The 14,481-nt window shown below is 38.2% G+C and overlaps 2 protein-coding genes across 3 annotated transcripts; both read right to left on the minus strand.

Moving 5' to 3' along the window:
- Positions 1-4,679: 4,679 nt before the first annotated feature.
- Positions 4,680-9,011, minus strand: LOC141629658 (protein FAR1-RELATED SEQUENCE 5-like). The gene is made up of 5 exons (XM_074442630.1): positions 8,975-9,011; positions 8,812-8,883; positions 6,801-6,905; positions 6,017-6,711; positions 4,680-5,849 (listed from the first exon to the last, which is right to left on the minus strand). Exons 1-5 carry the CDS (start codon positions 9,009-9,011, stop codon positions 4,680-4,682), a joined length of 2,079 nt encoding a protein of 692 aa, XP_074298731.1.
- A 3,485-nt stretch (positions 9,012-12,496) lies between these two features.
- Positions 12,497-13,855, minus strand: LOC141634173 (cysteine protease XCP2-like). 2 transcript variants are annotated; one of them, XM_074446442.1, is made up of 3 exons: positions 13,560-13,855; positions 12,980-13,382; positions 12,497-12,873 (listed from the first exon to the last, which is right to left on the minus strand). In XM_074446442.1, the coding sequence occupies exons 2-3, from the start codon at positions 13,190-13,192 to the stop codon at positions 12,655-12,657; spliced, it is 432 nt and encodes a 143-aa protein (XP_074302543.1). In that variant the 5' UTR covers positions 13,193-13,382; positions 13,560-13,855; the 3' UTR covers positions 12,497-12,654. The 2 variants fall into 2 exon arrangements, with proteins under 2 accessions (XP_074302543.1, XP_074302542.1); XM_074446441.1 differs by having other exon boundaries at positions 12,980-13,436; positions 13,560-13,807.
- Positions 13,856-14,481: the final 626 nt, after the last annotated feature.

The following is a 14,481-nucleotide window of genomic DNA, read 5'->3' on the forward strand; positions in this document are numbered from 1 at the left end:
CCTAATCCAACCCTAAACCCTTTTCCGTCCCGTTTTGGGATACACGCCCCCCGTTTAATCCCTTTTACGTACTAGGTACGTTTCGAAATAGTCTTGGGTTCGTTTTACATATATTGTGGGTACGTTTCGTCTAAAGAACCCATTCCCGATAACAAGGGAAAGGGTTTAGGGTTGGATTAGGTGGACCCGCGTTAGCGGTCCGCCTAATCTAACCCTAAACCCTTTCCCGTCCCGTTTTAGGATACCCGGTCCCCTCGGAAAGGGGTTCACCCTTCCCCTTTTAGGGTTCAGTTTACGGTTCCCGTTTCGATAACAAGGGAAAGGGTTTAGGGTTGGATTAGGCGGACCGCTAACGGTTTAGGGTTGGATTAGGCGGACCCGCGTTAGCGGTCCGCCTAATCCAACCCTAAACCCTTTCCCGTCCCGTTTTAGGGTACCCGCCTCCCGTTTAATCCCTTTTACGTACTAGGTACGTTTCGAAATAGTCTTGGGTTCGTTTTACATATATTGTGGGTACGTTTCGTCTAAATAACCCATTCCCGATAACAAGGGAAAGGGTTTAGGGTTGGATTTGGCGGACCCGCGTTAGCGGTCCGCCTAATCCAACCCTAAACCCTTTCCCGTCCCGTTTTAGGATACCCGGTCCCCTCGGAAATGGGTTCACCCTTCCCCTTTTAGGGCTCAGTTTACGGTTCCCGTTTCGATAACAAGGGAAAGGGTTTAGGGTTGGATTAGGCGGACCCGCGTTAGCGGTCCGCCTAATCCAACCCTAAACCCTTTCCCGTCCCGTTTTAGGGTACCCGCCCCCTGTTTAAACCCTTTTACGTACGAGGTACGTTTCGAAATAGTCTTGGGTTCGTTTTACATATGTTGTGTTTACGTTTCGTCTAAATAACCCATTCCCGATAACAAGGGAAAGGGTTTAGGGTTGGATTAGGCGGACCCGCGTTAGCGGTCCGCCTAATCCAACCCTAAACCCCCTCTCGTCCCGTTTTAGGGTACCCGCCTCCCGTTTAAACCCTTTTACGTACTAGGTACGTTTCGAAATAGTCTTAGGTTCGTTTTACATATATTGTGGGTACGTTTCGTCTAAATAACCCATTCCCGATAACAAGGGAAAGGGTTTAGGGTTGGATTAGGTGGACCCGCGTTAGCGGTCCACCTAATCTAACCCTAAACCCTTTCCCGTCCCGTTTTAGGATACCTGGTCCCCTCGGAAAGGGGTTCACCCTTCCCCTTTTAGGGTTCAGTTTACGGTTCCCGTTTCGATAACAAGGGAAAGGGTTTAGGGTTGGATTAGGCGGACCCGCGTTAGCGGTCCGCCTAATCCAACCCTAAACCCTTTCCCGTTCCGTTTTAGGGTACCCGCCCCCTGTTTAAACCCTTTTACGTACTAGGTACGTTTCGAAATAGTCTTGGGTTCGTTTTACATATATTGTGTTTACGTTTCGTCTAAATAACCCATTCCCGATAACAAGGGAAAGGGTTTAGGGTTGGATTAGGCGGACCGCGCGTTAGCGGTCCGCCTAATCCAACCCTAAACCCTTTCCCGTCCCGTTTTAGGGTACCCGTCTCCCGTTTAAACCCTTTTACGTACTAGGTACGTTTCGAAATAGTTTTGGGTTCGTTTTACATATATTGTGGGTACGTTTCGTCTAAATAACCCATTCCCGACAACAAGGGAAAGGGTTTAGGGTTGGATTAGGCGGACCCGCGTTAGCGGTCCGCCTAATCCAATCCTAAATCCTTTTCCGTCCCGTTTTAGGATACACGCCCCCCGTTTAATCCCTTTTACGTACTAGGTACGTTTCGAAATAGTCTTGGGTTCGTTTTACATATATTGTGGGTACGTTTCGTCTAAAGAACCCATTCCCGATAACAAGGGAAAGGGTTTAGGGTTGGATTAGGTGGACCCGCGTTAGCGGTCCGCCTAATCTAACCCTAAACCCTTTCCCATCCCGTTTTAGGATACCCGGTCCCCTCGGAAAGGGGTTCACCCTTCCCCTTTTAGGGTTCAGTTTACGGTTCCCGTTTCGATAACAAGGGAAAGGGTTTAGGGTTGGATTAGGCGGACCCGCGTTAGCGGTCCGCCTAATCCAACCCTAAACCCTTTCCCGTCCCGTTTTAGGGTACCCGCCTCCCGTTTAAACCCTTTTACGTACTAGGCACGTTTCGAAATAGTCTTGGGTTCGTTTTACATATATTGTGGGTACGTTTCGTCTAAATAACCCATTCCCGATAACAAGGGAAAGGGTTTAGGGTTGGATTAGGCGGACCCGCGTTAGCGGTCCGCCTAATCCAACCCTAAACCCTTTCCCGTCCCGTTTTAGGATACCCGGTCCCCTCGGAAATGGGTTCACCCTTCCCCTTTTAGGGCTCAGTTTACGGTTCCCGTTTCGAAACCAAGGGAAAGGGTTTAGGGTTGGATTAGGCGGACCCGCGTTAGCGGTCCGCCTAATCCAACCCTAAACCCTTTCCCGTCCCGTTTTAGGGTACCCGCCCCCTGTTTAAACCCTTTTACGTACTAGGTACGTTTCGAAATAGTCTTGGGTTCGTTTTACATATATTGTGTTTACGTTTCGTCTAAATAACCCATTCCCGATAACAAGGGAAAGGGTTTAGGGTTGGATTAGGCGGACCCGCGTTAGCGGTCCGCCTAATCCAACCCTAAACCCCCTCCCGTCCCGTTTTAGGGTACCCGCCTCCCGTTTAAACCCTTTTACGTACTAGGTACGTTTCGAAATAGTCTTAGGTTCGTTTTACATATATTGTGGGTACGTTTCGTCTAAATAACCCATTCCCGATAACAAGGGAAAGGGTTTAGGGTTGGATTAGGCGGACCCGCGTTAGCGGTCCGTCTAATCCAACCCTAAACCCTTTCCCGTCCCGTTTTAGGATACCCAGTCCCCTCGGAAAGGGTTCACCCTTCCCCTTTTAGGGCTCAGTTTACGGTTCCCGTTTCGATAACAAGGGAAAGGGTTTAGGGTTGGATTAGGCGGACCCGCGTTAGAGGTCCGCCTAATCCAACCCTAAACCCTTTCCCGTCCCGTTTTAGGATACCCGGTCCCCTCGGAAAAGGGTTCACCCTTCCCCTTTTAGGGTTCAGTTACGGTTCCCGTTTCGATAATAAGGGAAAGGGTTTAGGGTTGGATTAGGCGGACCCGCGTTAAACCCTTTCCCGTCCCGTTTTAGGATACCCGGTCACCTCGGAAAGGGGTTCACCCTTCCCCTTTTAGGGTTCAGTTTACGGTTCCCGTTTCGATATCAAGGGAAAGGGTTTAGGGTTGGATTAGGCGGACCCGCGTTAGCGGTCCGCCTAATCCAACCCTAAACCCTTTCGCGTCCCGTTTTAGGCTTCCCGCCCCCGTTTAAACCCTTTTACGTACTAGGTACGTTTCGAAATAGTCTTAGGTTCGTTTTACATATATTGTGGGTACGTTTCGTCTAAATAACCCATTCCCGATAACAAGGGAAAGGGTTTAGGGTTGGATTAGGCGGACCCGCGTTAGCAGTCCGCGTTGTAGGAGTGTGAAAATATCATTACCTAAAAATGAAATGAACGAAGCCCTATAATACGATGTTTGGTACGCTCTTCACTGTTACGGTCTTTCGATTTCACCAATAATTCAGATCCGGACAAAACCCTATAATAGGACGCTTAAACAATCGAAAACAATGTTGAGCAAAACGGCAGTTCTAAATTAATCCCCAAATGACATCCCGTCACAAAAAATGGGCATCAACTAATACGACTTAAAAAGAAGAAAATAAATTACCTAAGCAGATACTTCCAAAACACACTTCCAAACGGCAGTTTGTCGTCCAGGTGAATACATCAATTTCAACTTCCAAAACACACTTCTAACATAATCAGATACTTCTAAACTAAAGCCAAAAAGAGCCAATATCTCCAAAACCCTTTTACATACTAGTTACGTTTCGAAATAGTCTTGGGTTCGTTTTACATATATTGTGGGTACGTTTCGTCTAAATAACCGTGTACGTTAAGTAACGACTTTAAATTAACAACTCAAAAGTGGCATCTTAGGCAATGGAACAATTTATCCACCGAAAATGAGAATAATGATTTAAATTGAAACGTAACTAATAGACGTGACAACACACGCCATGTGACTAACATTTACAAAATACAATATCCATTCAAATTAAAGCTTCCTCCCACATTTGGACAAGTAACAAAATATAATATCAAGGTCCCTAAACAAGACAAACTAACTCGGGAAGCTGGCATCGTAGGCAATGGAACAATTTATCCACCGAAAATGAGAATACTAATTCAAATTCAAACATAACTAATAGAGGTCAAAACATACGCAACAGACTAACATCAACAAAATACAATATACATTGTAGTCGCTTACATTACACCCTTCTGGCTACAATTGCTGCGCATCCCAATCCACAACTGTTTCATTGACAATACCTACATCATCAAATCATGTAAAATATCATTAATACTTTGTATATATGCCCTCTTCCACTAATATGTAAATTTAAAAAAAAACAAGCAAATAAAATACCTGATTATGATTATGAGATTACTTGTTAGGAAGTTGACTCGGGCAATTTCTACTATCATGGCGTGTCATTTCTCCACAAGCACGACATTTTCTAAGAGGCTTAGCGTGCTCCTCCATTGCCTTTTCTTTTTCGTGAAGTCATCCTTCTACCGGATCCCTTATTTTTGCTTGATTTGGAGGAAGAATATGAGCTTTAGTGGGGATTTTAGACCCAAGAAACGTCTCGATTTGAGTTTTCTTGCTTTTTGACTTCCCACCACTACTTGAAATCAACAACTTCTCATTGAAACTCTGAAGCAATTCGAGTAACTCTTTCTCCTTCTCCTCATCATCCTCCACAAGTGACACTGCAGTGAACACCCCTGACCATAATTCACTGATAGTGTTTTGTCTTGTGTCAATTGACGCACAATCAGCTTCTAAGGACGTCCCTACAACTTTAAAGATAGGACGAAATGTTGCATAATTGCTCCACCTCGGCAATAGATATTCAGAAGGTATTTCATCAAACCCCTTATTATGAAACACCCATACACAATGTCTACAAAGTATCCCAAATCTCTGAAACCTCTTGCATGAACACACTAAAGTTTTCCCATCAACATCGACTTCATAGACTTTCTTGCTCTCACGATCCATAACAAATAAACGCTCCACGTCCCTTTCTTTTGTGCTTTTGTTGGCCTCAATACAAGAGTAGCATGCACCTTTCAACTCTTCTTGAAAATCATAAAACACAGGTGGTGTGTAAAATTCAGCACATTTCTTTTCTATAGAAAGGGGAGTTGATAATATAGGAGAGGAGTTTTTAGAATCAGCAGTTAATTTAGAATGCTTCCAGCGTTGAGCATCCATTGCTGACTGAAAGCGTATCCAAAACTGAACAAGTGATAGGTTGGGGTTGGTGAAGTTGCCGAAGAAACTATTCTCTGATTCTGACCTTGAAGTTGTCCTTAAAAGCCCACCCATATAAGTGTCCCGAAAATATGCAGGAATCCATAATTTGCGGTCCTCAAACATGGATTTCAGCCACTCATTTCCAGACAAATCATGTTTTTCCATAATTGAACACCAGCTCGACTCAAATTCAGTTGGCTCAATATCTTCATTCCAAACAATATAACTTATTTCTTTTAGAAAGTCCGTGTCTTTGTAAATGGTTGAACCAACTTTGTCAGGCAATTTTTTCATGATATGCCACATACAGAATCTGTGTGTTGTGTTGCCTGAAAACACATTTTTAACCCCCGCTTTAATACCCAGACATTGGTCAGTAATCAGAGTAGTAGGATAACACCCACCCATTGCCTTCATAAAATTGTCAAAAAGTCAGGTAAAAGACTCTTCATTCTCCCGCATTATCAAACCAGCCGCAAAAGTGACACATTTTTTATGGTTGTCAACCCCCGTAAAAGGACAAAACACCATACGGTATTCATTAAAATCGAATGTGGTGTCAAAAGACACAGAATCACCAAAGAGTGCATAGTTCTTAATTGCAATTGGATCAGCCCAGAAAACCTTAGTGAGTCTTTTGTTGTCATCAACATCAACAAGTAAAATGAGGGACACCTAGCTCTTTTTTGCATGAAGCCCTCTATCAGCATTTCCGCATCATATTCTTTGATGTATTTCTTTACATCTCTTGAAAAATTCTTAAAATCTTCTAAGGAAGCCCCTACGTTTTTATATCCCCTAACGTACTCTTTAAACATTCGAAATGTCTTCACAGGCCCCTGGTTAACACGTGAGTTATCCATTATCATTTTCTTATGCACAAGGTTGAGCTTCCTAAATGACTTTAAGTGAATCATTGTGGCTGGAGTTACCATTGCATGTGAGTGCAACTCGATAAATTCATACACCTCATACTCACCAGCAGGAAGTCTCTTAAACTTAATCTTGGCAGGACACCCAACTCTTGTTATTGCCCTCCTCCTTTTTTGCCCACCATGCTGCCTATTACCTTCTTTGTTACACACACAGCTCTTATGTGTAGTAACTCCTTGAATGATTTTACTTGAATCCAATCTCGGACTAAAGCCACAAGCTTTGTAGAAATCCAACCCTTGCTCCAAATTCTCAAATTTCATTCCAACAAATGGTTTAAGCTCTTCTGAACAATGAGGCACTCCGTGAATCTCACTACTAGCAACAACTTCCGGGCTATCTGGAAGACTCAAATTAACAACAATTACTTATAAACTGCCGTCTTGCTTCACACTAACAAAATGCAATAAATAAAACTAAATGATTTACCTGGCACATCATTCACTAATAATTGATCTGGACAATTAGTAAGCAATAATATATCTTCTTCAGGATTTGTTGAAATATCCATGTCATTAGTATCACCAACTATAGCTGCAGAAACAACGAATGGCCAAATGAGCACTTATTCGCTAATAATTTTGAAAAATGATGATTGTCCTAGCTCGAACTAATGTAATTCAACAGCTAAAATTGTCACAAGGGAAAGTGTATTAGGAAAAGTAACGAGGGAAAGTGTACGAAACAACAAAATTGCCAACATTGTCATACAAACAGGCAAACACCTAACTTTAACAATCAATCAAATAATCAATTTTTCAATTAACACAGCAAAAAAATTAAAATTGTTCAATTATCCCTTTCCCGTTCCATTTTAGGATACCCGCCCCCCGTGTAATCCCTTTTACGTACTAGGTACGTTTCGAAATAGTCTTAGGTTCATTTTACATATATTGTGGGTACGTTTCGTCTAAATAACCCATAACCCATTCCCGCTCAAAATAGCTCAAAATATTTCATACACCGGCCCAATACAAAGCACAACAAGACCAAAGTAAACAAACAAGGCCCAACAAGCATTAATCCAGAGAATGTAAATCGTTGCAAAGAAAATGGGAAGATAATGACCAACGGCCACCAGTAATTCGGGGTATTCAATCATCTTTGAATCGAAATCGGATACCAAACGAAATCGAATGGATACTAATGAAATGGAAAACAGTAGGATACACATGCCATTTAAGAACTCAGAATTCAAAATCCCAAAAAAAAAAATTGCAGCAACTCAAAGAACAAGAGAAATCAAATTACTACGATTAATATTGATTAGAAAACAATATTCCATAAATTTTTACATCAATTTCAACTTCCAAAACACACTTCTAACATAAGCAGATACTTCTAAACTAAAGCCAAAAAGAGCCAATATCTCCAAAACCCTTTTACATACTACTTACTTTTCGAAATAGTCTTGGGTTCGTTTTACATATATTGTGGGTACGTTTCGTCTAAATTACCCGTGCACGTTAAGTAATGATTTGTAAATTAACAACTCAAAAGTGGCATCTTAGGCAATGGAACAATTTGTCCACCGAAAATGAGAATAATGGAACCAGTTGAAGAACAATTAATTGAACAAGTAACGACTGTAAATTAAATGATACAGTAGTCCCCCAAGATAGTCTAAAATAGAGTGGAAAACCTAGTTATGAAACATATATGAGTCGTTGAAAGTGATACATTGATCATGAACAACGCAACTCAATCTCTAAAGTCATAATACACAAAAGAGCGCAGACAGTTTCCTTTATGGAATTTAACTATCGGCTCCATCCTAGATTTAATTGTAATCGCTAATAGTCAATCCAAAAACATTGCATTTCTTTGAAGGAATTGACAAAAAAGTTGCCATTTTGCGTGGCATGAAAATGTAAAGATAGAGGAAGACAAGGACTAATAATGGTTATAATAATTACTAAGAAAGCTAAAAAAAGTTGTCGCTTTGTTACAAAGCGGTATCGCCCGCAAAAGTACAAAGCATTATCTATGCATATACCTCAGTTAAAAAGAGACAAAAGGACGGATAGTCGGATTCTATGAATTAGCATATGAAGGAATATCCAAGTCAGGAGGCAATAAATTGATCGAATAATATGAAATGTTCGCAATGTACAAAGATGAGAGTATTCATAGTATATGTGCCCAAGACACTTAGGGAGAAAATTCGATACAAACAGGCAAACAGTGTCATACAAAAAGAGCAAAAAGAGTGAAATAATTCGTAACTTTATGAACCAAATAGTGTCATACAAACAGGCAAACAGGCAAACACCTAACTTTAACAATCAATCAAATAACAAACTTATCATGAACCCAGTTCTTACACACAACCAAACAAAAAAAGAAGATCTCTTTTTCAGATTTTATGAACCAAATTTGCAGACATCTCTTTTTAATATAAAATGCAGAATCAATGCAAAAAGAGTGAAAGAATTCGTACCATCTACCATTTGGGAATCATCTTCATCATTTACGGTTTCAGTTATTGAGGCATGTTCTTGAGTACAAACATCTGCAATTAAAATCACAATAGTATCTTAGTAAGTGCATCTAAAAATCTGCAATTAAAATGTTAATCGCACAACAAAATGAAGAATTTGTACATGAAGTTGAAGAACAATTGGTTGAGACTATTACCATCTTTAAAGAATTTAACCTAATTGAAACCCTAAAAAAACGATTTGAATTTTTCGATTATTACAAACCCTAATTTATCAAACAATTTGAAATTTCTTCATAAAATTAACCTCATAAACTACTCTACAATCCATATATGTGCATTGATCTAAAATACCAAATCAATTAAATGTAAAATTTTCGATTAAATTATTTTATGAAAAAATAACAGTAATTGAAGCTAACCTTGTTTGATGAATTAATGATGAGCTGAATGTTGTAAATCTAGAAGCTTGTTTCGTAGAGGATAGTGATGGTAGAAACTAGTTTACCAAGAAGAGAATCGCGAGAGGTTGAAGAAGAGAACCATGGAAGCTGTTTCTTGTTTTGTGGAAGAAGATAGAAGCGTGTAAGAAGAAGATAACAGTGTATAATGGGTTGGTTCGTACGGTTCGTACCGTAAGTTAGTTCGCACGGGATCCCGCCCCTATATATATATATATATATATATATATATATATATATATATATATATATATATATATATATATATATATATATATATATATATATAAATGGGATCATGTGAGGATACACTATCTTTTTGAGGATTGAGGATTTCGTTACAATATCAGAGGTTCTTCAATACAATATCACAGGTTATTCGATAAAATATCACCAAAGAAAACACTTGTGCAAAAAAAAATTATAATTTTTTTTTACAATTTTTTTTTTGGCAAAGGTCAGATTTTTCGTGATATTGTATTGAAGAACCTGTGATATTGTATTCACTAATCCTCAATCCTCAAATATTTAGGAGTTCTCACCGGATCCCGACTCTCTCTCTCTCTCTCTCTTTATATATATATATATATATATATATATATATATATATATATATATATATATATATATATATATATATATATATATATATATATGTGATCTTGTGAGTTTTGTTTCTTATGGTGAGTTGTGAGTTTGTGCTTTGAAATCTCAGTCACTAGATTATATTAGAGATGAATGGCCAAAATCTAATCTTACCTGTCATATAAAATCACTGTCATTTACTTATTTTCTCTTTTTTCTAGTGCTACTCTTTTTTTTTACTTTAATTTTTTTCTCCTTTTTTTTTTACCTCGTGTTATTATACTTTTTTTATAACTTTGATTTTTTTTTTCTCTTATGTTTTTCTCTAATTTTCTCATTATGTTACCTTTTTTTTCTTTTTCTTTTTGTACCAGATTTTCTTTTTACTTGAATTTTTTTTACTCTTATTTTTTTACCTCGTGTTATTATGCTGTTATTGTGTTTTTTTTTTTACTTTGATTTTTTTTTCTCTTTTTTTACCACATGTTATTGTGCTGTTATTATTATTCCGTTATTATTCAGCTGTTACTTTGATTTTTTTTACGACTTTGATTTTGATTTTTTTATTTTTTTTACCACGTGTTATTGTGCTGTTATTCTACTGTTATTCTGTTGTTATTGTGCTTTTTTTTTTTACTTTGATTTTTTTTTCTTTTTTTTTAACCACATGTTATTGTGCTGCTATTATTATTCCACTGTTATTGTGATGTTATTCTGATGTCACTTTGATTTTTTTTACGACTATGATTTTTTTTCTTTTTTTTTTACCACGTGTTATTGTGCTGTTATTCTACTGTTATTCTGCTGTTATTGTGATGTTATTCTGGTCTCACTTTGATTTTTTACTACTTTGATTTTTCTACTCCTTTTTTTAACGCATGTTATTGTGCTGTTATTCTGGTGTTATTGTGATGTTATTCCTGTGCCGCTTTGATTTTTTTTTACTACTTTTAATTTTTTTACTCTTTTTTACCATGTGTTATTGTGCTGTTATTCTGCTGGTATTGTTATTCTGGTGTTATTTTGATATTATTCTGGTGTCACTTTGATTTTTTTTACTACTTTTATTTTTTTACGCTTTTTTTTATCACATGTTATTGTGTTTATTCTTTTTACTCTTTTTTTACCACATGTTATTGTGCTTATTCTTTTTACTCTTTTTTACCGCATGTTATTGTGCTGTTATTCTGGTGTTATTGTGATGTTATTCCGATGCCACTTTGAATTTTTTTAAGACTATGATTTTTTTTCTTTTTTTACCACGTGTTATTGTGCTGTTATTCTACTGTTATTCTGCTGTTATTGTGATGTTATTCCGGTGTCACTTTGATTTTTTTTTCTTTTTTTTTTACCACGTGTTATTGTGCTGTTATTCTACTGTTATTCCGCTATTATTGTGGTATTACTCTATTGTCAAATGTTTACAATTTGACAAAACTAAATGGTACAATTTCTTTTTACATTATCATTTGAAGGTGACAAATTGCGTACCAAATTCATCACTAGCTTTTGAGACTACAAATAAATGAATAACGAGTGAAAAAAATCATGGTTTTGAATTTAAATAAAGGGGTAGAAAAGTCAACCTTTGACCTTATCAAATTAAAGCCCCTTATTTTCCAACCCCCTGACTTCTCTCGACAAACCACCATCATCATTCATTCAATTATTCTACAACACCACCATTCACAAAATCATCCTACCACCATTTTCTTCCTAGCCATCCTTCACCAACAGCCCGATCCGCCGCTTAATTCACGCACCAACACAAGCAACCCACTAGCCGAGCGACAACACCACAAACTCGAGCTTGACCTCCATAGCAGCAACCCAGCTATGAGACACATTAATTGATCTCTGAAGGCAGTCCCACACTGTTTAATAAGATCTACCACTGTACCGCTCCATCGAGCACCATAGCTGCTCCTGTACACCAACGTACGCACTTTTTTACGTTTACTCCCACGTCACCAAACAATTACATTTACTCCAACGTATAGCTATTCATGGGACATCCCGCCCATTAGGCCCGCCCGTCCAGCCCGCTTATTACGTGGGCTTGGACAAGTATTTTTTACCCGAAAAATTAAGAGGGCAGGCTAAGCCTAGCCCACAAAGTTAAATGGGCGGGTATGGACAACAAGAAAATCCGTGCGGCCCATTCTACCGTTCTTATTTAAATCCTTTACTTTTACTATTAAAAAAAATATTTTCAAAGAAAATTGTATCGATTTTATATGGATGTGGAACACTAAAATAATACGTAAACTATAAAGATTAAAAATATAACGAAAATATTTAGATATTGGATACCCTTATATATTTTAATTAAAAAAACATTTAAATTGAAGTTTTGTGTTACGACCCATTAGCCCATGGGCCGCCCGACTTTTGACTAAAGGGCGGGTAAGGGCAAGGATAATTGGCCTATAATTAAGGCCCGGTCCGCCCACTAAGGTATTAAATGGCAACTTTTTCCTTCATAGCCCGGCCCATGTTCGGCCCAAGCCCGCATTTGAACAGATCTACTCCAACCTACGCCCTTCAGTTGTATTTTTTTTTTCCATGATTTATATTGATTACATGCATTAGCGACATGAATTACGCTATTTCTTTTAAGAATGAACAATTGCTGATAGGAAACAGAAAAAGAAAAGGTCAATGTTTATTCAGATTTGAAAGGACATGGTAAAATTCAAAGTGAATACCACACAACACAATTAGCAATAACACTAACTGGCAGCTGGTAAATTACTGCCAGGAAGATTTGACAGTAGCAAAATTGTAAAAAGTATTATCAGTTGGTTTTCTTAGTAAGGTAAGAAGCCATTTTGTTGATAACACAAAGACCATATGGTTTACTAGTACTCCTCTTCAGCCTGATGAGTCCCTTCTCTCCCCATCTGCTTCCCCAAGAGTTCTTCACTATTACGTAATCCAATCCCTTGCTTGTTCCGTATCCCACTGCTGCAACCCCATGATCTAAATCGGTTCCACAGTGCCCATCAAATACTACCTGCACCCAAATCAAGTTACGAATATTAAGTCTGTGATTATCTATCCTATAACTACTCGCAATGTCTCGAGGACTAGTATCTCAAGGATAAGAAAAGGATAATTACCCTGCTGTGGAACTGAAAGTCTCTACCAGAAGCGTCCACAGCAACGGTGACAGGCTGATGAGCAAGATCTTTAATGAGGCTAGCTTCATCGTTAGCTGGTACATCATGGTAGCCGTTAATGCTGATCATTTCATTCAAATCCTTATTTGTACATCCACTGTACCGCTCCATCGAGCACCATAGCTGCTCCTGTACACCAACAGATTCGACCATCACCTCCCTCGAGTCCAATTCGCAACAGAATATCGCCGTGGCATTCACACTTGCTCCATCACTTCAGTTCGAGATTACTGTTGTCGAAACCGAGTGCAAATCAGACCCGTCGTCACAAACCACCATTGCTTTTACTCCATTCAAATAGCAGTAGACGAATCTGCATCCTTCATGAGCGGCCACCATCTCCCTTTAATCATAGAGCAACCCAGAATTCAACCGCTAAACCATATCAAATCGAAATCTGACGCAATTTCAAGCACCAAAATTGATAAATTGAGATGATATCAATACTATGGCATCGAAATCAAGTCATTGAATTGGTGAAATTGAGATGATAACAATGTTGAGATGAACATCTTGTTACCTATTCGAATTTTATGATAAAAGTATTGCAAAATCATATGATTGACGAAGATAATCATGAAAACGACGACGCAAAAGCAAGAGACGACTGTTGAGATGAGGTTGATCGGTCTGAAGAACGAGAAATTGAGCGAGGGAAAGTGAAGGTAAGAGGAGAAAAAAAGTTGAAGAATGTGAGTTTTGATCGGTGGGTTTGTTGAAGAAAGTAAATTTTATGAGTTGAAGTTGATCGGTGTGTCGGGATCTCTTTTTTTTTTGTGTTATTTTTGAGTTTTGATCTGAGCAGTTGATTTATCTTGACCCTATGGTTGAAATTTCCAAACTCACAACTCACCGTAAGAACCAAACTAACGAGATCCCGATATATATATATATATATATATATATATATATATATATATATATATATATATATATATATATATATATATAGAGAGAGAGAGAGAGAGAGTGAAAGCGTCAGGTGAGTCTAAAGATCTTAGGTGAAAGTCGTCTATTAATCTCGACCATTGGATCTAAAGATCCAACGCGTCTCATTGCTCCACGTGTCCTAAAAAATTTTGTTGAATACTAAAAGAGGAAGTCAAACGATACTTCTCATATTCAACAAATGTTTTCTCTCTAAAAATCCTTCGCTCTCTCTCTAGTCAGTTAAAGCACATTAATTGGTGAACCTGAAAAAACAACTTTCTGTCTAAACTCTCTCTTACCAGGAAAAAAACGTCCAAAAGCAACCAAATTCTTCAATAAATCTTCAAAAACATCAACTTAAGATCTTCAAGTTGTTCAATCGCGAGTCTAATACTTTCGTTTCAACATAATAAAGAGGTATAAATCGATTATCTTTATGCGAATTTTTTAGAAATTGTTTTATTGTGTTTAATGTTATCACACAATTTAAAATTTAATTTGTAAGTTGTTAT

The sequence above is a fragment of the Silene latifolia genome, chromosome Y (assembly GCF_048544455.1).
Source record: "Silene latifolia isolate original U9 population chromosome Y, ASM4854445v1, whole genome shotgun sequence".
NCBI lineage: Eukaryota > Viridiplantae > Streptophyta > Magnoliopsida > Caryophyllales > Caryophyllaceae > Silene > Silene latifolia.